This window comes from Falco naumanni, chromosome 9 (genome assembly GCF_017639655.2).
Source record: "Falco naumanni isolate bFalNau1 chromosome 9, bFalNau1.pat, whole genome shotgun sequence".
NCBI lineage: Eukaryota > Metazoa > Chordata > Aves > Falconiformes > Falconidae > Falco > Falco naumanni.
Window position 1 is genome coordinate 14335363 of NC_054062.1, and position 26410 is coordinate 14361772.

The 26410-nt window shown below is 45.9% G+C and overlaps 1 protein-coding gene across 44 annotated transcripts in view; it reads right to left on the reverse strand.

The window, feature by feature from the left end:
- SORBS1 (sorbin and SH3 domain containing 1) overlaps positions 1-26410 on the reverse strand; it is a 173116-nt gene that overhangs the window by 80428 nt on the left and 66278 nt on the right. For 13 of the 44 annotated variants that reach the window (XM_040607429.1, XM_040607428.1, XM_040607447.1 and 10 more), the window contains exon 1: positions 342-508. The exons of 2 other annotated variants lie outside the window; for them this stretch is intronic. In XM_040607429.1, the coding sequence (XP_040463363.1) occupies positions 342-373 (32 nt within the window). In that variant the 5' untranslated portion in view covers positions 374-508. Of the gene's footprint in view, positions 1-341; positions 510-7596; positions 7708-26410 lie in introns of those variants that run through there. 29 more of the 44 variants (XM_040607437.1, XM_040607453.1, XM_040607441.1 and 26 more) reach the window with 14 other exon arrangements.

Consider the following 26410-nt stretch of genomic DNA (forward strand, 5'->3'; position numbering starts at 1 on the left):
TCAGGAATTGCTTTCGATCCCTCCTTCCCATAAAAATAGTAAGGAGGAAGATCCAGTCACCAGGGTAAAGAGGCAAGGGCCTGCCCATTTCCCTACACAGAAGCACAAACCCAGGTAATGATGACCTTGATAACTCCTCTCTTTTCAAGCGTTAACTGGAAATACCCATCCAAATGAAAGAAACAATCTAAAAATCAGCATATGCTGACCCAACAGACCTTCCCACTCAGGGCACGTTAGCATTGGCCAGTGCCATGGAAAGCCCCGGGAGTTCAGCCCACAGCAGCTCTAAAAGGGCTAGCTTTGATAACTGTGACAAAAAACCAGACTGGTGTCCTTACCTTGATTCAGGCTTTTCAGTTAATGGTGCCATTTTCTTAGTCCCTTGATTTTACTCCATAAGAGGCACGAAAGAGTTAAGGAAACCTTTCACCGAGTTGCCCTGCCACTTGGCTGCTGAGGTGTAACAAATTTGTGGAGGCATCTCTTTCTCTCTGGCACCCTTAAATACTTTGCTCCTCCTACTGCTGTGCTTTAATTAGCCAGTTGGTACTTAGTCACCCCATGCTGTCACTAGGCTTGCTCACCATCAGCCACCCCCACCCAGCCTGCCCGTCACTCCCTGCCACTGTCATCACCAAAGACACTGACTCTTCCTGCAGCTCTGGAGCTGGGAAAAGGAAAGAGGAAGTTTGGCGGTGACACTCCACGGTAGCACAGATATGGGATGCATTTCAGAAGGGAAGTGACAGGCAGACTTTGAAGACATATTAAAGGACGGGGAAAATACTTGAAAAAGCACTTTTTTCCCTTTTCCCCCCTCACCCCCCCATTAAATTAGGCAGCATCTGCTTGTCAAGGAAGGAATATTTTCATTAGCGCAGGACATGGCAGATCCTATTTCAATGGGCAGGAGCTGAAGGGGCAGCTAAAGTTTCTGCACTTGGCAGCAGAGATTTGTAGCATAAATACCTGTCATGACACAATGGGAAACTAAATGTTTGCATGGCTATTACATATTACATACCAACCCCATGGGCATCCTAAGAGACATCAATGGAGCTTTCAGCCACAAGATGTACTAGGGTGCCCCTGGAGCAGGGTGTCCCCACCGCAGTGCAGCCTGGCTCCCCTTCAGACAGCCTGAGACCTGCGCTGGAGTGGAGGTGGTGCCAGCTTTTAGGAAAGCGAGGGTATACTCACATGTCCCCGGGACGGGGCAGCCTGTTCAGTGAGGAAGGTGAGTAGCAGCACAGGATCACCCTTCCTTCCACGGTGAATGTCTACGGAACAAAGGATTGGGACCAAGGCTTCCTGAAATCAGACCTTGGAGGCTGGTTCGTGCAAGACCAAGTGGCAGCTTAATAGCGGAAACAATTTGAAGGAGACTGTCAGGTCTCTTGGTCCTGTCCTTTGTCACCAGCCCGCAGCAACCAGTGCACCAAGCACTGCTGGCTTTTGTGACCGACACTCCACAGTTTCCCTGTCTGCAGCCTGTCTCTGGATTTTGATTCCTCAAATACGCATGTACAGGCATTGATCTGCTGCCAAACTCAGACTGAAAAAGTGTCCTGAAAATTATTGCAAGGCGAGCATCTCAGCATTCAAACCTAGACCTAGAAAGCAACACAGATGGCAAGAGTTGCTGATACAGAAGGGCACAGAGCAAAGGTTACTGGGTGGGTCAGCGCTCACCCTAACTTCAGATTCTTTCAGTAAAACGTTAGCAAAGGACACAGAGCAAAGGTCTCCAAATACCTACACATGGAAACCCATACTGATGCACTGTAAAATGCTGACTGAGGTTCTGCCAGCAGCACAAGCTCTCCTTTTTCCTCCCCAATACAACTTTTAGCATCCCAATACTCACTTCCCAACAAATGAAGCAAATAGGCACAATTCTGACTTGCTCTATTGGGCTAAGGGGCCTGAAAAGGTTGGAAAATGCTCCTCTATCTTACTTCATTTAAGACCAATCCCATACCTCAGGATGAGCATGCCACTGGTAGTTCTAATTAGAGCAAACAAAGGGCCCCTGAGTCTACATTTACTACCACATCCAAAAAAATGATGCTGGGGAGCTTGTACCTGGGGTTTTGGTTTCATTTACCCCAGCAGATATCAGAAGGTATTTGCAAAATTTGGGTCTGGATCTATCTTTAGACTCCAGCCCCTTTAAAAGTCAGGCATATTTAGTTTGGGTGAAGGAGGAAGAGGGTTATTTCAGACATATCAACAGTCAAAATAAAGAATGATGGAAAATAGCAGCTTTTGAACAGTCAGACCCTACTGTCCCTCTCCGAAAAAAAACAAACCCCAAAACTCCAAACCAAACAAAACCCACCTTGTTCTCAAAAACAAACCAGGAAAGCCAACAAAAAAGCCCACACTGTCCAAAGCAAGCTGTGCAGTCATCACCAGCTCCAGTTACTTGAAACATACTTGTTTATGCAACAGTACACAACAGGAGACCTCCCTCACCCCCGAAGATAAACTCCCTGATCTCCTTCAGGTCTGTTGTGGAGCCTCAATCACATGAGAGCACATCAGTTGGAACATCCTTGCTGTGTGGCAGGGGTTTATAAACAAGCCTCTGACAGTTTGTCTTCAGGTAATAAAAATGACCGTGATTAAAACATTGAGAGAGTAGAAACCATACTGTAAAAATAACAGTTAGTGAACGAAAGAATGGCACCTAGGAAGAGGCACAGTAGGGAAGGATCCAGGGGCTGGATCAGGTCCAAACTTAAGATAGGAAAGTTCAGATCGAGGACTTGGTCTGAAACACTTCTGGTCTTTGCAGGAACCAGCTCAGAGAACCTTCAAACCACTTGGCAAGGAGAGAGGAATTACTGCTACAGACAACTGCTTCAATGGAAAATGAAGTTTTCACAGAATTTGCTACTCTGCTTGGGTGAAGGGAGAACCGGGCAGCAAGCTTTGCATGGCCACACAGCTTGGTTGTTTCTAAAGTCAACCTTGAGTGCTGGATAAAAAGCTTTATGAAGTGTTGCTGGTTTACCATCAACCCACACTAATAGCATACTACGCACTGCAATTTCCCCCGCCCCTATTGCTGCACAATCACTGCTGTATTTTTCCCCCATAATAAAACCCACGTCTTCGTGAAAGACAGCACCACCATCACAGCTGAAGGGAACAGCAAAACTGGTAAAACAATCTGTACAACAAAAGGAAGTCTTTGGCATAAAAGGGGCAGATGCCAGTTCTAGGATGTTCTGGGCCACTGCTCCAGTACCCACTGGACGAGCCTACCCTCACCATGTCTGTTTTGCTACCGAAGTCAGAAACAAATCCTTTCCCTGGAAGGAGTGGGTTGTTCCAGTTATGAGCTACCCTGGAAAGTCTGCTGCACAATCTATACAGTTTTTGTGTATTGATAAATGTCACGCAGCCATGCTAGTTCTATATGCCACCCCAATATGCCATGGGGCTTGGCTTTCCAGCCACCAGAAGAAGTCAGAAAGGTGCTGTGACACGCCGTTTAGAAAAGGAGGCACTTTTGATAGATCCAGGAGATGCTAAGCAAAAGTGTCTGAGCTTACTTGGTTCTGCAGATGGAGGAGGAAGGCAAGCAAACCTACACCACATTCGTGCTTTTAGTTCGGTACCCTCTGAGGTTCTGGGGTTTGGATTGCAAAACAAAACTCAGCCAGAACAACAAGCTGCTGTTAGAGTTACACCCAGTACCACGAATGAGCACAAACTCATTCACCCATCATCCTCATCCTGCTGGGCTAGAGCTTCTACTTGGTTGCAGAAGAGCCACCCACGTTCTGGTTCAGATAGCTTTACCGCAACCTCCCTGCTGATCAGAGATGAGCCCTAGCTTGCCCCAGTGCTCCCAGCACCCAGGTCGGTCTCCCCTGGCATGCCTCAGACCTGAGCCTGAACTCTGCAGCTCAGTCCTCCCCAGCTTAAAGATCGGTGAGCCCAGTGTCACCACAGAATGAAACAGAAAACCTGCCAGGCAGCTCAGGGCAACTGCACAAGGACTCAGGAAGCACGTACAGCTGAAGCTCCATGGCACAAAGGGGTTCAGACTGTCACCAGAGACGGAGCAAAACTCCTTGTAAAGATGTATACAGGCCTGTTTAAGAGCTCTAGGTAAGCACTTAATCTGCCAGTAGGAGAAAGTCTGCAGGGCAGAAGGTAAGGCCTAGTAAGAAGCCCTTGTAACAGTAATGTGTGTATTAATCCAGTGAAAGCACATAACTTGCTAAGCATACAGAGAGAACAGCATTGGCTACAAGACAAACTGCAAGAATATTTTCTCAAAGAGCTGAGAAAAGCAAATGCATCATTTGGCTTCCTTGCTGAAGACTGAAGAACTCCCCCAGTGCCCCTCCTGGCTGTTGGAGATGGGGGTTATGCTGTAGGCTACTGATCCCTCATTTAAAACAGGAAGAAAAAACCCAACTACCTGGTAGGATCACAGCTTACCAGCATCTGGGATCTACAGCATCTTAAGAGAGACTTCTGAGAGGCATGGCTCCCGCTGCGGTCTCTGCTGACTGGAGAACTCAGCAGGAGCTGGAAAGCACTACCTCATGCCAACACAAGCTGGGAGCGATCAGCTGTTTAGCAGTCACCTGAGTAGCAGTTTCTCCCTGCTCCTACTGATCTGCTGACCCATTTAAACTCTCATGCATAAAGAAAGTATAACCTTGCCCATCTACCTTGAACAGTTGCTGACCCTGGTCCAAGCTATTTTGTGGAATTCAGGACCTGCTAAATACAACACTGCAGGGGAAAATCCTAGGGCTCAGCTGTGTTCACAAAAGTCCTAAGGAAATTAATGGCAGCAACAGCATGCAATCAACAATACAGGCATCCTCACCTGCACATTAGCATCACCAGCCCTTTGCACCCTGTACCACCACCTACACTCCGGCAACATGGAAGCCAAACTTGCATGCTGTGACTTGTGGCATGTGTGCCAAACTTGGGCATGGGACACAAGGATTATGCTCAGTGATCATAAGAGTGGCAGAAGAACCCTGTCTCTGTTTCTCTACTACAGAAGACTATCAACAGGAGTTTGTATGGCCAGAGCCATCCAACCAGCACCTCACTCAATGAAAGGCACTTCTGGCTGTGAAGGTAACAGAATACAGCCCAATCAATATTAAAAGCTTTTGTAATGGCACTAGCCATTTGCCAGTGCTCTTAACCTTTGTGCTGTAGAGCTTAAATTAACCTTAAGGTGCAGCGAGGACAAAATCGTCTCCTATCTGACATGCAAGGAAGCTGATTTTTGCAAAAATTCTCTCATATTTCTTCAGACTCAAAATATTCAGATATTTGGCATAATCTCTGAGTCAGCGCCCAAGCTGACTGCCTCTTCCAATAACAGTGATTTGGTGGGTTGTCGAGGGTAAAAAAGGAGAGATAGCAGTGCAGTAAAGAAGGGAACTAGCAGAAGCAGCAAAGAAAATTCAGACTGTGCTTTCTTTCCATCTCGGTATTTTCCTGCAAATCTTTTCCCTGCACCTTAATTGCTAAAGACAAGTGAATGTCAAACCAGACTACCCACAGCTGATTCTCTGTTCTCTAGGAACAGAACTAAAAGCCAAAAGCAGCAACATGTCTTCCAGCAGACGAGCCTGGGCAGCCATGGAAATTAAGCCCCAGTAGTTCTGCCCAATGTACTTCCCATGTATGTCATTAGTAAGTGTCGAGATCCAGCCCAAAACACCAGGCTCAGGAGAAATTTGGATTTGCCTCTAATTTGGCCAGCTGGCTGGAATTATTCACCAGTTACATTTGTAACTTTGAAAGCTAATGAGAGAGTAATCATATCTCACAGTTCACAGCCGAAAGTCATTGCCTTTGGGAGTTAATGAGGGTTTAAGTTCCCCCTTCTCATTGATGTCTCTCCCTCAAGCTGCGGCTGCCACAGGGTTTTGAAGACCACACCAACTTTAAATCTGTCCTCCATGGGCAATGCTGAGTACCGGTGTATTGAGGGGAAATGTGCCTCAACCCCTTCAAGGAGACAAAGGCAAATGCTGCTCTTCCCCCATCCCCTCTCACCACACCAACATTTCTTGTCAGAGCAAAGCAACAGCAACTGGATGACTAAGTAATGATAATGACTGCTGCTCAGTGCACTGCTGCGCTCTGATTAGATTCTTCCTGGCTTCTAACCAAATTAAAAAAAAAAACACTGACCATTTATAGAGGCAGGACTGGCCTATTAGCATCAGCACAGGGCTCAGTCAGGATGCTCCTGGGTCATTGTCTCTATCCAGAAAGTCCAGATCCTTCACTGTGGTGACTTCAAATGAAGTAAACAAATACACTGTCTATCAGGTCATGAGCTTCTCCCACGACCCTGCATGTCAGAAGTTCCTTAGCCCAAAACCCACAGCTCAACAGACCTTGGGGATCCACCTCCGGAGGCCTGGGGGCGTTAAGTTTGCACAGCCTATACTAACTGCCCTGTACTGAACAGGCAGGAGCTATGAATCTATGAGCAGATTGGGAAGACATTAAGGAAAACATTTGAAACACACTGTCCCTTCCAGCATCTCTGCCTCAGTGATTCTCCATCTGTTCCCAAAAGTTCAATGGAAAAAATGAAAACTCCATCTTCCCACTTTCTAAAACTGACTCTCACTGTTACTGCTCTGGTTTCTGGCACAGAGCTGCACCACTTAAACCTCTTTTATAGTATAAGATGAGCAGAGCCAGCACAGAGCTGGTGTGACCAGCTGGCTGGAGCGAAATGACATTCTGGGCAATGCCTTCCTCTAGAAGGCATCCTGCTCTGCCCCCAGGGGAAGCGGAGAAAGGAGGACTCTGCACCTTGCAGCAGCCTGTCCGAGTACCTTTCAGCGTTCCCTTGAACCAAACCGAATAAGGCAGCAGCTGTTGACCAGCGAGGCCTGGGAAATCTGGCCATCAGTGAGAACAGCAACTCTCCAGCAATCTCTGCAACAGTGCTCTGCGTGCACTAAGGGCAGTTTTTCTCCTTTGTGGGAGAAACAATTACAGAGCCTTGGACCTACCTGTAGCATTTTCTGCACTTTGCCTTCCCCGCCGTGACAGCAAAAGAGATAGTCAGGATTTCCCCACTGTGTTTTCATAGACTTTATTTTGTTTTCTGGTGTATTGGCTAGATACTGCCCCCCATGCCTTTGGTCCAGCCTGTCAGGCCTGGAACTGGTTTCTCTCCACCAAGTGCTAGATGCCTGGACTAAAGGTCTGACATGAAGAGCTGACCTGCAGCATACACTGCAGATCACATTGAAAACCAACACAATGCCTTCCTGCTGGGACTACTGTGTTTTATCTAACACATCCATGGTTTGCCACAAAAATAGAACTTGGAGCTTGATCCTCTTCCAAGAACTAGAGCTTTTGACTGGCTCACCTACCAAAAAAACCTCATGTAATACAGTGGTGCTCTCCCCAACATGTAGCCTTCTGCTGCACAACCCAGGTAGGCTGCTGCCAGGAAGAAAATATCCTTCATTGCAAGCGATGGGAGATAGATGCCATTTTGGTGACCCAAGTCAGGATGAGGTCTCCCAGTGATGTACTCCTTCCCCACCCCTTCGGGATACTCACACCAGTCAGCTAGCTGAACTATTCAGGCCCAGCTCAGAAGGACAGGATCCTCTGGCAGCAACTTCCACTCTGTTGTCTCTTCACATGCAGCTGCTACGTAACAGCACATACCTACAAAAGAGGAAGAAAACGCTAGTAGTGCCACTGGTCCTGCTGTCCAACACAGTTACTGAGAGAGCTGTACCAAAGCAATCAGCCATTCACAGAAATAATGTTACTTTCAGATGAAGCAACGCCCTTCGCTTACCATGCAAGAAGCATAGTTAGTATGAACAGCAGTCTGACCAGACCCGCATCCTAGCATCCTCGATGTGAGAACTGGCCGTTACGGTTGTCTCCAGGGAAGGCTGAAACCACATCCGTTTTCCTGCCTTTCTGCTAGAGATTCCCCGCCAAGCAGCAAGGCCAGCTGAACAGCACACCTCCCTACAACCTACAGTCTGGTTACTAATGTCAATGGTTGCTGATTTCAGCTTAATTTAGTATTTTGATTAGTATTAGGTTTGCAAAAAGCAGAAAAAAAGAAGCAAATACAGATCTTATGCAGCTATCCCTGATGCACGAACAGACTAGTGCTATGCAGAGCCTGGGCTGGGGGCCAGGGGCAACAACCACCACAAAACATAACTTCCCCATGACCTGGAATCAAAACTCTTAGAAGGAAGGGCAGGTAGTAGGCATGTACCAAGAAACATACATCAGGTTGTCCTTGGACAAATTCCTTGCTTAGGGTACATGGCTAGACAGCCAGCCACAAAGGCAGAATCCACAGAGCATTTTTATTTTTTTTTGCATTCATTGACGGTTACTAAACAAGATGATTTAACTCAATATTAAGTCCAAAGGTTAACAGTCCGATATTAAGTCTAAAGGGTTAGATTTGACATTGCTTTGCTAGATGGCTGTGCAGCTTTATTGTTTCATTCAATAGCATTAACAGCAGCCTGGCTTCAGTGAGATGTCTTTGGTGTTTGATTTATAAGGTACGTATTAACACTCCTCAACTTTAATCATGTCATTTATCAGGCTGAACTAGCGAGCCGGTCACCCTAAGCTTCTTCCATACTGAGTGGAGAAAGGGGTTCTTCCAGAGGGCAACCCAGCCTCTCCCTAACACTGCCTTCCTCGTACTTCTCTGTATTCAACAACTTCACAAAGAACTTGAGGAGACGACCTAGCAAGGTTTTGCACCTACGCTGGATGACTGAACAAACCCTCCTGTGTGTTTTCCTTAAGTTCTGAGGGGAGTGGAGTCACGTTCCCCTCAACAAGCACCACGAGACCAGAACCTCCAAGGGCCCGGTACCACAAGTCTGTCAGCCAATAAGCCCCACCAGGTAGATGTCCTCATAACAGTGCAGGTGGGGCATAAACACCACACGGAGAAAACAGAAGGTGATGCTCAGAGGTAAAAACTCTGATAGAGCATCAGGGACCTGCCTGGGAGCCACCACGGGACGTGCTCTCAGAGTTCCAATAATGCAATGCTTTTACAAGCCTCCAGACTTCTTGCAAGACCTGCTAACAACCCAGACAACAAGCCTAGAAGAACCAGGCTAGTTTTTCAATAAAACTGCAACAGTCCTAGGAAAACACAAAGTTGCAACAAATTACAGTTTTCTGTCTAGGATGGTCTAGTAGTTTGTCTGTCTCCAGCAAGTAGGAAGGGATCAGTGAAAGGACACACATTAGAAAGGTTTGTTGATAGTACCAGCAAGAAAATTTCCTGTAAAGTTGTCCGGAGTACGCACTAAGAGAGAGTTAATGTTCCAGCGACAAGGTCAAGCCCTGGTTTCGCTGCAACACAAGGAGCTGCCCTGGCATTAACTGCAGTTTCTTTGCTTTCCCAACCTGCCCTGTCCTTGTGAGTGGGCAAAAGGCAGAAGCTGGCCAGAGTCCCAGCTACCAAAAGCTGCCCAAAGCACAGAACTCATTACTTATCACAAGGACTAAGAGTTAGGCTGAGAGGGGGAGGAGAGAGTAAATGACAGAAAAAGCAACTGATAGGAACTCCTCTGGTGCCGAGAGCTGTTGCAGCTAGGGCTCTAACCTGGCACCCAGCCGGGGAGCGCAGCAGGACATGGAATATGAATACAGGTTACGGCTGGTCTGTGCCCCAATCTAGACGAGACAGCTAAACATTCAAACATTCCCCTTGGAAATATGCCCTGTGCTAGCTCCTGGAGGACCATAAAATGCTATTTCTGTTGAAAAATCAATGCAGGATTCACAGAAGAATTCAGTTCGGACAAATTCTACACCCACCGCTGTTAGTGACAAAATGTCCCTTCCTGCCGGTGGCAGCAGAATTAGGGCAGCTGACAGTGTCAGAGAGGAAGGACACTGCCAAAAAGTTTTCAATGTTTTTTTAATTTTAATTTTGTTAGTCTTCAGTTGTGTTCTGGCTTTATCTGCTGCTGAGAGTTTGATTTCCACTGCAACAGAAAAGTCTGCAGAAGGAGGTTCCACTGAATAATGCAAAAGGTACTTGGAGGCTTCCTGCCCAAGCAGCCTGCACCGCCCCGACAGCGACCCAACTGCTCAGCCAGCTACAAAAAGCAGCATAAAACTGGACCGAGTGCTCCTACCCAGAGACTTTGAATGAATGCAGCAGCGTAACAGGTGAGTGGGTTGGCTGGTTTGTTTGTTTTTAAGTAGGGGTTTCCCTAACTAAACACTCCTTGAGTTCAGAGTGCTCAGATCATCAGTCAAATCAATCCCTGTGGCTTAGGGCAAACTGCAGTTTGTGTAGTTCTGATGCATCCAAGTTACAGCCTCAGTCTGTCCCCACATGCAAACCTGCTGTAAGGGGCTTTTCAGAGTGACACAGGAAGGGACTAGCAGGAACAAGATAGGGATGAGCCTCAAGTACAAAAGTACCAAGGTCCCCATTTTTACAAGTGTTTCTGGCTGCCCTGTTCACGCAGCGGGCTGAGGCAGTGGCTGACAACACGATGGTAGTGCAGAATCAAGCTGTCCGGCTCCTTCTCCCTTTCTCAGATCAACAGCCAGTAACCTGGCACTTCTTAAAAGGGTTGGACACAGGCCACGTTCAAACCGCATCCCCATGGAGAAAGGAATGCTGCCAAAAGCAAAAAGGAGAGGTGAGAAACTGGAGAAAATTCCTTGTCACAGGCAGTGGCCAGGCATGATCCAGCAAGAAAAGTCACTGCGTACATCTATGAGCCCTGGTAATGACACCTAGTCACAGCTAACCCACTGTAGACATGGACATCAGCTCAGCACGCTGCTATTCTCGCATTAATTTTCCACACTTCACAGCTTGATCTCACACACAACCCAGCAGACAGCACAGCTTCCAGTGCCTCCACAGGCAGCAATGGAAAACACTGTCCAAGCAATCTCGCACCTGAACACGATGGGAGGGCAGCGCACACACACACAGCCTCAAGCTCAAGAACTGGAGGTGCCAAGCAAAAGAAACATAGGAGTTTCACATTGTTTTTATGGTAAAAAGAGCAAGGGGCTGACCCTGCTTGACTTCATCATGTTGTTTGTACAGCGCCCTGCGTTTGGGCACCGAGCTGCAAAATCAAAGTAAGCACAATGGCAATGAAAACATAATCAAACACATCAGTGTGGGGTCAGCTTTGCAATGGAAAAGAAAAGGGTTGGAAAGGAAAAAAACCAACCAATAATACTCAGACCTAAAGGCCATTTAGAAACCAACAACTTTAAGCAGCTCTGTAAGACTAGCAGGATAAAAATATTATTATTTTGCTATTGTCCACATAAGAACAGACAGCCCCTTTTCCCAAGGAGCTTAAATGGATGAGACAGATGAAGGGCAAACAGATGCATGGATGAGAAGTGATTTGACCTGATCACATAACACCAGGATCAGTGCCAGGAACAAACTGTGGCTCCTGTTTTCCTAGCACAATGCTCTTTTCACTGGTCTATACTGCCTCTAAGGCTGGAAATCGACACCCATCTTTTGAAGGTGTTCCCATTAAAAACTGATTGTCACCATCCCACCTGCTGGAAGTTACTACTCCCTGCATGGCACTGGTAGCAGAAGTGTCCATGTGAGCACTCCAGAATCCACAGAAGGCTGAATCCACCAAGCTAAACTGAACAACCAGTGGAGATAAATGAAGCTCATTATTTTCTCAATGCTGCTCAGACAGTGCTCACATGCACCCTTCAGCTGGCAAAGCTCTAAGTGAAGTCAACCATCAGTATCGGTACAGCAATAAGCAGTAGTGTGGAAGGGAGGACAAGGCTTCCCTGTCTTCAGCCCGGGCAACTGTTTGCTAAGTTGATGCTTGCCCTTGGTCCCAGATATGGTTGTGTTCTTCCACTCTGGAATTTGTAAGACTTGTGATTCAGATAAGAGGAGCTATCAATGGATCTTTTAAAAATGTCTTCTCTGAGCCACTCCATCTTGTGAGTTCTAGCTTACTAAGTACCAAACACAACAAAAAGCCATCTTCCACTAGCGCAGCAAAGATCAGACTCTGGTAACGTTTTTGGCAATTACAATTAATGATAATACTGAGAATCAGCCTGTCGTTGATAATCCATATCTAATGTTATTGGCTTTTGGACAGCGTATTAGATTTTAACAAACCGTTTGTATGCTATATGGACTGCTTAGGGACAGATGGCCAGAGTTCAGCCTGTGTCCATGGTCTGGAATGACTCACAGAATATTGCTTTGGGCCAGCAGGGAGAGTGAAGACAAACGCGATGCTGTTGCTAATCTACACGCAAGGCCAAATCCTGCAAAAGCATGTGATTCTCAGTGAAGTCAACAAAGCAGGCACAAGTACATTCCAGGGTAGATCCTGAGCTCTAAAAGCTGGTTTAGATTTTCTCCAATATAAAAATGAACTCTTCTCACTGACAAATCTTTCCTCTTAGTGAGCTTATGTAAGCTAGTGTCTTTCCCCACCCACTGCTCAACTAAGATGACCCGTATAGTATGCAATCTCCAAATGCAAATTCCTTACACGGACTACTTGGGTTCAGCTCTGTTGAGAAAACACTGCCAGCACATAACAGATCAGCTCTAGCTGCCTTCTCAGAAGAGGCAACTCTTGGCTGCTGCTGAAATTCCTCTTGCAGGTTTGTTCAGCCCATGCCTGAAAGTCTGCTTTTACCTGCCCAACGGAATCAGCAAAATCCATTTCACCTCCTCCAACACAGTGCAGGCAACGCAGACCTTCATGGTGCAGGTAGCAGTGCTAGCTGGGAGCAACGCACCCCCTCTTTGCTCCAGTGTGGCTATCCTCCTGGTTGGGCATACCAGCAGGCAGCATACCAGCAGGTCGTTGCAGAGAAAAACTGCTCCAAAGCAGCTAATATATACCAGTAAGGTGTACGATAATGCAGCCTTCCCCCAAAACCCACGTAGGCACACAGGAAAGTGGCGAGAATGGTTGGTGGCAGCTCTCAGTCTGACACAGAGTATAAGAACACATCTGCACACGAAGGGAGAAGAGAAGGGGATACCTGCAGAGGAGGTATCCTGGTTTCTCAATTCTTCTGCATCCCAGCTCAAAGCTGAGGACAGGAATAAACAGAAAACAAATATACACTGCAAAATCAAGGAACAAAGTCATGGTACATCTTCACGACAAACACAGAGAACCAATCTTGTAGGTGAATATCGATACCCTCTTGGATTCAGTCTGTAAGGTGTAATTTCAGCAATGTGCAGTCGCTTACCCCTACAACCCATCAGTTACCTCTTGGAAGGGGAGTCAGGGGGAAGGTGTTACCAGCATGTAGAGCAGGGGTCCTCAAACTTTTTAAACAGGGGGCCGGTGTGCAGATTAAGTGGCAGGCAATCATCTGCAGCTGCTTGGTTTCCCCCCCCACCCAACCCCCAGCGGGGGGTGGTGGTGGTGGTTCTGTAAATACATGGGGCCGGATTGAGGACCCTGGGGGGCCGTATCCAGCCCACAGGCCGTAGGTTTGAGGACCCCTGATGTAGACGGTGGACAGAAAGACCAGCACTGCAGCGATGCCAAAGCTCGGGGCACGTTCTCACTTGGTTGCCATTTTCCATTAGCTAATACTGTCAGCTCCCCAGAGGTGAGATACAACTTACCCCAGAGTAACACCATCCAGATTCAGAGGTTACTCTCGACTGACCCCAACCTAAGTGAGATTAGAGCCAACCCCTCCCCTTCCCACCTCTTTCATCACCTCTATATTTAACCGCAGATTAACTCATTTCCTCTTTCCACATGTGAGATTAAAGTGCACCAAGCGCTGTCAGCTCAAGCAGAGCCTCAGTGCATCCTCATGGAAATCACCACTCAGTACATGTATTAAAGCATGTCAAGGAGGAGAATGAGTCACATGCTTCATACTCACAAAACCAAACACTTGCTTCTCAAGAAGTAAAACTGGCAGGCAGCCCAGGCCCCGGAATAGTAAGAGATACCTCCAATTCTAATCTTCCCCCGTCTGTTACATAAATCTTAAAGACATAAGGAGTGCCACTATTTACCAAAGTATCTGAATGAAATGTGGGTCAGTGACCAAGGCAAGGGGTCAAACACATAGTGGCTTGGCCTCCAGGCCCTGCGCTGATCACACTTCTCTAGGAGGAAACAATAGCCCCTCATTCCAGGGAGAGGGGAAAAATACCGCAACAAAATCTCACTGAGGTCACACTCACCACGTTTGGTTCAAAAAGGCTGAGAACTATGAAAGTACCAAGGAAAAATAAGTCACCGCAGCAGGGAAGGAGGGAGAGAAAGAGAAGGCAATGCAGGATTTCTCCAGCCTGCGCGGCGTGGCTCACAAAGGACTTGTACAAGGATGAGACCACGGCAGTCAGTGGCTCTGCCCCTTGCACCCTCCCAGGGCATCTCAGGAAGGCGATGCAAGCAGGACAGTATTTTATTTCTACCTGAGCTCTCTGCAAATCACTTGGAGCCCTAAGGTGTAAGATCTTTATCACAGCTTGAGGCAAACACGAAGTGGCTGTAAATAAAGCTGGGGCTTTAAATCCAGCCACATGAGTTAACTTCACGGTGAATACCATTTTTCACAGCTAACAACTATGGTAATTAATTTTACCTCAATGAACATAGCAATGGTGAAGCATGCAAAACACAGAACAGGAGTAAGCTTCTCGTCTTAGATTTTGTATCAATAACCCTTTAAAGTGCAAGCACTTATTTTCCTCATCTCCCTAATGATAAAACCTCTCTTGTTCTAGTGCTTCAAGTGACAAAGCCTCCTTAATTTTCAGTGGCTGCAATAACGGGCCTCAGAATTTCTGCCAAGAATAATAGAGAATCAATGCGGACAACTAGTGGGGAAACACGCAGCAGAGCCACTGGCATTAGCTTCAGCAGAACAGCTGGAATAAGTTGTCAATTCCCCTCACTGTATCCTCCAACGGCACTGCCTGGCAAAGGGAGCTATTAAAGGAAACAAAATGCTTACGACAAGCTTCTGACACAAGCTTCAAAAGCAATTGCTGCATCTCCACCATTATTCAAGAAAGCGCGGAACGACAAACAGATGGAAATGAGAAAAGGAACAGCGGCATGGCACACAGAGGGCTTGGCTGTAGCTTGCAGGAGCAGCGGGGCATGTCAGGCAGAGATACCACTGCCAGAGCAGCATCCCCTGACTGACAGCAGCACCGGCACTGCCTGCGAGTGAAATCACAGTGCGCTGGCCAAAGGCAGGCACAACTGCTACACAATTTGGTGCTGCTGTGTGTGTACCAAGGGAGATGATCCTGAACCAAAACGTAGAGAACAAAGAGTAAAGTGGCTGAATTCCCCCATGAAAGGAAAGATCTATGCTGCAGGGATCAATAACCACCTAGGTGGTGGTGATTCTCTTTCAGCTCAGGCATTCCCAGAGGGTTGTAAATAGATTGTAATGATTTGCAAACATCTCCCATTCATTTAAGGGTACATGTTGGGCTGAAAGTGTCTTGAAATCCTTTTTTCTGGCAGTATGAGGTCACTGTATAAAAGCTATGGCAAACATAGGGCACATCTGAAAATCAATAGCAGGCTTCCAGTGATTTGAGAAACTGAAACGCTGAACAGATGGAAATGAGAAAAGGAACCATGCACTGCATGGGGTCACTGTCAGCTCACAGAAGAGCCAATACAGGCATACCACCCATGAGCCGCACAGTAACTGATGTGAAACACCCTTCTGCTTTCCCTGTACATGGGCTCCATGTTGCGGAGAAACTGCAAGCGTGCCTCACGGCAGCAGGTCACACTGCCAGCTTCTGTCCCTGTCCATGCGTGCATGTGCTTACACACACACACGTGTTTGCATATGTGCCCATTTTATTATTCCACTGAGACTTTAAAAATTGAGTTCTTTTTGTTGCTCTTTTAATTCAGAAATTAGTCAGGCCCAGAAAACATGATCTGTTCTTGGCAAAACAGAGGACAAACACTAAGGCTCTCGAGCAGGACTACAGGAAAACTGAAAGGGTTCCTGTTCTGAAAGCCAAATTCATGTTTCATACTTTCTTAAACCTCATGTTGTTCTGATGTCTTTACACAACAGAAGAAAAGACAATTGATTGTAATCACCATGAGAAGAATTCTCATGAGATTCCCTTTCAACTCCGTACCTTGTGTCTGAACACTGCAAGCGACAAAGCAGCTGGCAAAGTTACGTCAGGTATGACTGTGGTTACACTAATAGTAAGGCATCCTTAAAGTAGGTGAAAACAACCTACTACAAAACACCTCCTGCTTAGGTGGCCATTCCAGGAGTCTAAAACCGATTACAGAGCAGCTCTCAGAAGGTCAGAGCCTGGGCCAGAGCACACCGGGTTACAGCTCCTGCGCTGCAGGGTGCTGCTAAGGGATGCTGAGGGGGGAACACAGGAGGCAGTTTCAAGGCTGCAGTGGCTGCTGCTGGACGGGGCAGCACTCTGCCTATGGTGGTAGAGCCCCACAAATAGGATTTCAGACAATTCCTGTTTGCCTTAAGCACAGGAAGGGAGTAATGGCAGTAACAGCCCTGGAGCAGGTATATGGAAGCTGTTAAAAGTCATGGGGAGCACATAATTACCTGGATTGGGATTCATAATGCTCCAGGCAACAGCCATAGAAGAATCAGGCAGACTCTCGGAGCAGCCGCCCAGAAAATCTGACTTGTTAACCAACGTATAATTAAATAATACTGAAGAACCCTGTAAGATTAGACAACTGAATCTAATCAATGCTTAAGAGACTAAAAATGGCAAACATATACTGAGGTTACAAGAAAAGATTAGAGGAATATTTAGTTGGTAAAGATGGAAGCAAAGAAGAAAAGCTGATTGATTTCAGGCTGCAAGTGAAGCGATGAATGAATAACTGTGAAGTGAGATTGGGATGTGCCAATTTATCCTGCTCCACGCTATAAAAAGGCAGTAAATGTAATAGATGTTCTTTTATAAAAATAATTTTTAAAAGGTGGCATAAAATCAGCCCGAGGAATTTATTACCACAGGGCAAGGAGGGAATACTGTAGGGAAATAGCTTTACCAGTTTTCAAAAAGGATTAAACAATTATATCAACATAAATAATATCTACAGCAACATGAAGAGTTACAAGAACAATCAGCCCAAAGGCACCTCTCACCCATTTGCAGCCCCATATTTGTGCCTTCAGGCAGGGTCTGCCCTTTCTGAGACACTGTCGGAATTACAAAGGCTGTAAAATTCCTATTTGGCCCTTACGTGGGCTTGTGTGTAATGGGTGCACAAACCACCGGGAGCACTGGGTCAAGCTCTCAAAAAGTTTTGGATTGCACAGATAGCAGTGAGCAAGCCTTCAGTTTTGCCTGGTACGACAACTGGTATTTCTATTCCTCTAATGAGCTGGAAAGCTAACGAGCACAGCAGCATGTTACTTGCTTCAGCTCAAGAGTCCTTCCTTCCTTTAAAGTCTGCCCCAGCTGTGACTCAGCCTGCTCCTATGAATGAAGACAAGCACCAAAAGACCTCCATCTTTGGTCTTCGTACTCAGACCACCACAAAATGCACAAAATTTGACAGAGATGCTGTTCTCATAAAAGCCACCCTGTCTTCAACAAAGGCCTGGTGCTGAAATATGGCTGAGATTTTTAACATCCACTGTTCCAGTAACTGAAATAGTTCCAAAATGTCACTGCAAAAACACTGAAGTCTTCTCACATAGCTCTAGTCAAGTAATAACATTCAGTCTTTAACCAAAAATTTCCCGGGGGATTCTTGAAGCTTAAACCCATCCAGAATCACCCACAATCACTTAAAGAGCTGCTCAAAACTATATAAAATCTCCCAGCCAGTTAAGAATGGGCACAGCACAAAGTGCCACCTCCCAGTTTGATACACCCTTGGGTGCTGCACATTTAGTATGGTGCTGTCAGCTGTTACAATGTGTGATGTTTTCATAAAGCCTCACCTGATGGGAACAAAAGATTGCATGAAAATCTCAGCTTTCATCTAAAAGAAATAAAAAACCAACCCCAAAATAAAAACAGGGAGTTACTGACAGTCATGGTGAAGAGAAAAACCTGAAGAACCAGAAAGGATGAGAACCACAAGACAAATAAAGGTCATTTTAATGTATATTCTTATGTAACAAACAAACCCCCCTCACGAGTCTTTATATGAGGTTGCTTCATTGGGGTGGGGAGGGGGGACGACCACACACGATGGGGATGACAGAACCCACATGCTGAGTCAGGAACATCTGAAGTAGCAATACCATGAACATACAACATCTGATTTGCCACCATCCTCCGGGTATCCTCTCTTGGGAAACACAGATCCTATTTTGACACAAAGGCCTATAATATCAAAGGACAAGGGAGGGGAGAGTCATAACATAAGAAGCTGAAATGCTGCCAAGCAGAATGATTCTCTAAATACTTGGTGACATTTCTCAGGGGCCACTGCCTCCCTTTGATCATCACAGGAGCGCTCTGGGTGCTGGGGGCAGGATGATGCTGTGCTTGGTCAAGGATCCCCCAGCAGCGCTCAGTCACTTCTGCCTGGAGCAGCAAACGCCTGGGACTGCTGCCACCTCCTGCCAGGTGTCCAGTGGGGCTAGGAAGACCCAAACCTGAATGAAACCAGAGGTTTTCTGCAGTTTCTTAGTGCTGAAGACTAGCGTGTCCAGTAATCCCAGAAGCTCAAGATTAGGGGAGAGCTGAACCTTGCAGAAGACACCAGCTTTCCCATCTGTCTTCCATGAACGTGTTTGCTGGGAAGTTCTGTCCTCCCCTGCGGGAGGATGTGCCTGGGTCAGCCAGGACTTGAGAAATGGGAGGTGTCAAGCTCAGCAAGAAGAGGCGTAAGAAGCAGTGGCTCTCCTTGGGTCCAGCTCCTTTCACAGTTTACTCTGCAGCAGGCATGAATTAGAATTCGATCCCACCTGGCAGGAGGGTCACCCCTAGGGGACACCAACCAGCTGCAAGTCAAACACGGACCGAATGCAGAAGGTGCAGAGCTGTGCTGGCTCATGCGCTTCGACCTCGATTCCCACAATAGCTGGGTTTTTCTGCAAAGTCTGAGCTGCTGTAGCTCACACAGAAACCAGAAATTTTAGGTTTCAACTGAAAAAACAAAGCAGCACGTTCTGGGAATGCCTGCTCTGGCCGGTGCAGGGCCATGCCGAGCCATGCTGAGCTGTGCTCCTGGGCACAGGCAGGCTGCACCAGGTCCTCAGGCGGGATCAATTAAGTGTTCATGTGGGTATTGCTACTGTAAATATACATGAGGCCTACGCAGTGTTTACTTCTCACATTCCTGAAGACTGACTTGCCCTTAGGGACCCTATTTATCACCTCTGAAGGCCCAGGCTGTCAGCATCATCAACCAGAGCCAATAACTACCTGCATTTTCTGCAAAAGCAGGCACTGGGCTTCCACTGCAGAAGAGCTGTAATGGCTTCATCACCTTGCAGAGTAGGTATAGCCATCCTTAAAGGCCTATTTCTTTTTTGTTTGCTTCTTTTTTTGTTTTCTTTTTGGTTTGTTTGTTTTTTTAAAAAAAATTGAAGAACCATATGAATATTTAAGAACGGCAGCTGCCTTTGTGGCTACAGAAAATCAGTTTGAAAAACATTACCAACGGCTCAGGTGAAAACAAATATCAAAATAGCACAGGAAGATCCTGGTACTATTCAAAAATCCACATACCTCATAACAGATTAACCACAACAGCCTTGTTACTGCATTGGAAGTCCTATTCACTGAGATTCTATCCAAATGCAGAGGCAGACACACTTCATTGATAAATATCCCATGGAATGTGAGATACAATGGTAATCCAGTTAGGAACGGAGTACACCTATGCAGGTTGTGCAGAACATCTCTCAGAATGTCTCTGTCTCCAAGAAGAGCACTAAGAACATCAACGCTTCCTCATCCCCCGCTGGTATGTTGGCCCCTCACATGTTAGACGTGTCACTCGGGATGGTGAAAGGTTAGCAGAGCAACACAACCCGTAGGTCAACTTTGTACCTACTCCAAGAGGTCACTCACCAGAGCAGATGCTATCTGTGAACCTGGATAACTGCGCTTTTCTTGTATTTCCTGTGAGATACTATTAAAGTATTCATATCTGTGAACCAGCCAGTCTTTGATTACTCTCTTCTTGTTTACAGCTTTGCATAAAACGCAAGCCATCAAGTAAAGCTGTTTTTCAAACTCTGTAAGCATACTAAACTTTCAGAACTAATTCTATAAACCAGACTCCCTGGGCTTCCAGAGCTTCCCTAATATGGTCATTAAATATCTGAGAGATGAGGACACTCCACAGATACTCAAGTGAACTATAAACTCCTCAGACTTATAATTAAAAAAAAAAAAAAAAGTCAGTGACAAAAGTTATGGCAGATTACAAATTGGTGCCAAGAGACAACTAAGCCATGTGCTTGACAAGAGCAGCAAAGACGTCTAGGATAGCGCAGGCAGAACAGTCAAATATGGTTGCAGAATTTCACAAGGGAGGAAGGATGCTGCTGTAAGGCTAAGACAGTGATTTATAAAATGGTTCTGAGGTGACATTGCTCCATTTTTCCCTTTTTAAGAACAAGAAGTATTCAAATCTGAAAGAAGCACATGAGTAACTTATCTGGCATTAGACATCCAGATCAAACTTGGCTTGTTTCTTACTCAGTGCTGCATAAAATTCTAGCTAGCTACTCGCACTGATGTCTTTGTAAATGTTTATTACATATTTAATCCAAGTCAACACTTTCAACCTGAGACAGTACTGCCATTTATGAGACCACATCATGGTTAGAAGAATTCTCTATTAACCCTGCACCAGATCTTGTGCAGAGCCTCTTCCCCTTCAGACCTAAGGGCTGAAATTCAACCCTAAAGACTCCTTTGACTTCATGGATCTTCACCGGCTAGACCACATCAGTGCTGTGGAGAAACAAGGACACCAACAGAAAGAGGATATACTCTCTTCTCACTCCTTCTACCACCTACCACACCTGCACTTTTTTTTAACAAAAGCAGGGAATTTAGCAGACACTCCCTGTGTAAGCAGCTCCTTGTCCTAGCCAAGGGGCTGCCATGCAGAGCCTGGCCATGAATTCACAGGTGGAGAAGGCTCTGGGCTCAAGCAGACAATTTCCTCTGAATGGTAAAGGCTGGAAAGACCTTTTGAACATGACTTCATAGTAAAAGTGACCCATGTTTCAGAAGACCAGTAACTCAGCTGCTTTGTATTTGGTTATGATAAGAAATATTTTTTCCCATCCATCCATTCAGATAATAAAGGGCTTGGCTTCATTATAACACAGCTGGGCTAGCTGTAACTATGCTGGGCCAAAGCATTTCCAAAAAGTTGTTCAAACATTATTAGTTTTGTCCTAATAAGAGCAAGGTACTCACTTGTCTTGAGGTTTACTAACTAAACAGATGTTCAAACACTAACAAAGACATGCAGTGTCCATTAGCTAAGCTGCCAGGATCCTGGGAACTTCCACCGCACTGTACTCCACACGTGTGGCCAGCATTGTTCCACCACACTTCCCCATAATCGGAGCAAACAGCGCTACTCCTGGCACAGCGGGACTGGAATGAGTTAGGAGGATAGCCCCATTCCAAAGATCAGTATCAGGAGGACTGCAGCTCTACAGACTCAGTTCCTTGCCTCTTGATTGCTAAACTCCGCGAGGTCTGTAGGCAGTGAGGGCAGCTGTGCTAAACTGTTACACAGTCATTTGTAACGTGTGCTCATGGCAGACATATTTTACTCCTGAAATGTGTTCAAACCTTAGAAGGAGAACTATTTCATTCTAAACTCTACACAGCTCACATATGGTATAGAGGCTCCCAGCTGCGTTATGTGCCAATAGAAGCTAAATAAACTTCCACAATAATTATTAAAAAATCTTCTCTTCGTTTCCCACATTTTCCTGAGCCAGATGCTTCCTGTGTTTTTTAAAGTAGGGCTCAACACAATAGTCCGAAGAGTCTCTCCAACAGTTATAAGCACACACCGCTTAGGCCATCAAGGTACATCCATGCCATGGAGGTAACTACATCAGCAGTCTCTGTCTGCTGACCCTTAGCTCCACCTCAGCATCACCTCCACACCAGACAAATTCTGTAGCCGGGCCCACAGATTTCCAGAGCCCCTTGAGCCAGCAATTATTACACCTCTTTGTCTTGATGACGTAATGACGATAAACCTTTTATGCTCAGGAGATGAACGTGGCATACTCTATGGCAAAACCCCCACTGATTTCAAGGCATGTTTATGTAAGTGAATTCTTGAGCCCCATGGCAAAAGCAATAAAGCAGCAGCTCTTTGTTTAACTGGAGTAAGACCAGGACCCTCCAAAAAGGAGGGAGCTGATGAAGGGGAACGCAGATCTGCTAAGGTACTAACATGAAGCACAATCCACAACTAACTTCACCAAAGTTGTGTCGGTGCAGTTATATCCGTGCACTGGGATCCTGTTGTTTGTTTTTAGAGAATGAGGCAGGTGGAGTGATCTCTCTCCAGAAGGTGCAGTTTGTCCATAACTTACATTGACAGTGCGCACACATTTCAGTCACAGTGTACCAGTGATACATTCTTCATGTGGACCTGACTTCTTGTACAAATTAATCCTCTCTTGCTCTGTTATCAGAAAATGTTCATGCAGTAACAAGGAAAGAATGCTGCATGTGCTCTGTGAAGGGGTGGGTGACTGAACATATTTTAATGCAGTTTAGGTAACTCGCTCTCAAATAGGTAATCGCTGTACAGAATGAGATCTTCCATAGAAGACTGCCTGATTCACTGAGGTCACCAGTACGTGTGTTTCCTGGAAGGAGGCAGAATTCTGTAATGCAAAGTAATTCTACTCTAGCAACTTCTGTCAACCAAATTTGGATATATACTGGCCCATTTTGTTTTCCTCATCATTTGCATAATTCACAGGAAAGTATTCAGGAAGCCTAACCCCAGACAGATAAAAGGACCGACTCTGACTTACAGCTTTCAGAAGCCAGGAGTCCATATACAGAAGATGATACCACAGATTTGACACTGACAGTACCTGCACTTAATTAGCTTGCAGCATTTGAGATGTTTCCTGTGAGAGCTGTAAGGAAAAAAACCAGACCGGAACAGTCGACATTTTATCTTCATGCATAACTAAGTTGTATCACAAATCAGAGACCTCCCTACCAGCAGAAAAGCAGCACTGGCCCTGACCCCATCAGGAAGTTCCAACAGCAATCTGCATTCAACAGAACACTGCGGGAGCTCTTCTGAAACAGCAGCCTAAACTCACTTTCATCTTCTGTCAAACCTCACCGTTCCACTGTGTCAGAGAGAGAGAGCTGTCCTAGGGGTTCAACCCAGAAGCAGGTCTACCACCACCATGGGCTGGCCTTAAGCAGGAAGGAGACAAGGCATCTCCTTGGGGGGCTCACAGCTTTTCCACTCTCCATTTGACATTCAAAGCTCTGCGCTTTCCTAGCCCCAGGGTTCCTCCTTAGCCCAGACGAGTAAGATGTATTTCGCATCTTTGCTGAAGAAAATCACACAAACACTTTGCATATTTGGCAAGCAATATCTTTCCCCAACCTCTTCTATAACTGGATGCCAAGTCATGCTGTTTTACTGACTCAACTGCTAAAAATCAGACCAGCACTTTCCATAAAGCCCACATTGCTCTAAGATCTTAGTTTGAGGGGTTGGAGATCACGGCTTTTATTCTGAGAGGATGACTTCAAGTCAACCTGCTGTACCATGAAGGCCTTTTGTGGGTATCAATGCTCTTAAAGCAGTGTTTTGTCACACATCCCGCTCCAAGCATAAGCCACCCCTCGTTTGTGGCTCCTACACACTGAAAAAAACGGATGTCCTCTGTGGGCCACAGGCAGCCATGTCTTGCAGCAAGCTCGCTTCCACCAGCACTCTTATGGAAGTAGAAGGTAGAAGTCAGTCCAGCGCTGCTGTTCACTGATCACAGAACGTTATAACGCATCTTGTAATGCACGAGGTAATTGCCCAGAGCTGCGGAGTATTTGATTATGGATTGTTTGTGACAGGTGACAACAGTGTTGGCAATTAGTCTGAATTGCCATGCAAATTGCCAGTGGCAGCCTATTACCAGCTATGGACCTGTGAGGAAAATCACTGTGGAAACAGACCGAGTGCGTGGTTACCTTCAGGGCTGGCTGCCAGTTTCAAATGTCAGCGCTGTGCTGCTGCAGGTCTCAGAATTCTGTCCACCGTATGAGCCACTAGACATCTTAATAGGTTTGCCAAAACAAGGAGGGTTAGCTATTGAAACCCCTGTCTCTCTTGCACCAACAAGTCACTTGTATTTTAAACACTGCTAACAGCACTTTCTGATGATGCAGAAGGGTGACCAACACTTAGGCAAGCAGCCTTGCTTCTGTCAATGCCAGCACAATAAATAAGGTGCAGAGGAAATGGAATGAAAATATTTAAGCCTTATTTAGCCTCAGCGAAACCTTGGGTAGTTCAACCTGATCTACTGCCAACCCGCTACATCTGGACTTGGTTTCTAATGAAAGCATCTACAGAAACAAATAAAGCAATATAATCCAGCCCTAAATAATGAGTAAAGCTTAGAAATAGTCTGTCATGACAAATGGAAACTATGCTGGTACAAATAGCAAGAACTTGCCCAGTGATGCACTAAGAGAACTGCTATCAGCACTGAAGTCCTGGCACTCTCTTCTTAAAGAGAATTACGAGGGGAACAGTAATGCTGCATTTCAGTCAGAACCAAGCAATATGTTTCTATAGCTTATGTCATCTCAACAGCTTCATAGCAACATAAGCCAAGAAGTCCCTCTCGCTATGAGTACACAAGAGTTGTCCCTACTCTGTCAATGGAGAAACTGAAGCACAGGCAGGATGCTTTGTTGCAAAGTCCCAAGGGAAGCCATGAGAGGCCTGATGAACTGAACTTCATCAACAAAGAGCATCCTTAATAACACAGCAAGCCCTCTCCAGGCTCTGCTTCTCTAAATAACCTAAGTGCTTTGGGGCTTCATGTCTACAGTCAAGATATTAAGAGTTAATTAATACGCTTATACAGTGAAGTGTTGACACCCTTCAAAAGGCACACACCACAAGCGTGACTAGAGAAGTGCGTAAACAACACAATGAAGACAATGGATGACTCGGAAGAGCACCGCTCTCTGTGTAATAACTGATTCACAACAACAGGATCTTGAAACCAGTCCAGGGGCAAACAGAAGTCACCTCCGTATCACAACTGTGTTGGACTGTGCAAACCAAAGTAGCTGCTCAGCACCTTGTGAAGAGGAACCTGTCACACATGCATGGAAGCACTTTCATCCAGAGTGGCCCCACCAGGAATCAGTTCAGGGCAGGGCAGAGCGGAATCTGACATCGCCACTGCCCGTGGTACACCAGGCCGCTGACTCAAGGAATTCGATACACCTGGCAATCAAACCAGGTTTTCTTTCCCCACCAATGCAACAAGAGAAGACAAGGACACGGTATCTTACTGCAACTACTTCCTCCTGCCCCAGACAAAACGAACACGAACAGGACACAGCCCTCCAGCTGGAACGATAAACAGAGTTTCCCCACATACCACACACTAAGGAACTCCCAGTACAGCTTGGATTACCAACAGGTCCAGGTTTCAAAAAAATGACAAAACTAGGATTTATCCCTGCAAGTATTTAATTCTGTACACATGATCACTTCCACGAAACAGAATTCGGTATTACCGTGACTTTAAGGATGTAAACAGCTGCAATTGCAGAAGGCTTCTGGGGCAGCATGCCGTTCATTCAAGTGCCATTGGACTTTACTAAACAGATTTAATTTTGCCCCTAACTTCCTCTGGATATCTACAGTCGTTGCAAATTCCTAAAAGTAAATTTTCACCACAACCATGTGATATGTTCAGAGCAGAACTGTCCATTCCTAATTAACAACTTTACACAGGCAAAAGGTGAACCCCATTCAGGTCTGAGTAACCACCAAAGACACCACACACCTGGAGCACTCATAGCACAAAACTCTTACCTTTTTAATTTTTCAGAAATTTTAGATCTGGCAGAGAGCTACAGTTTTAACCATCTCTTCATGACCCTCTACTTTCTTTCTCCCAACAAGATCAGCTACTCAGTACCTTACAGCAGTGAGAATCTTCCAAAAAAAATAATGCCAAAGTGTGGCTTGCAAACCAGCATACACATACAGAAACTTTGTAAAACATAATCCTCACTCAAGATAATAATTAGTGACGCCATTGATTCTAAACATGGACACTTCCACATATGCAAACATGAGGGATAAATATCAATGGCAAGATACACTTCACCTAACCACCATTAACCAAT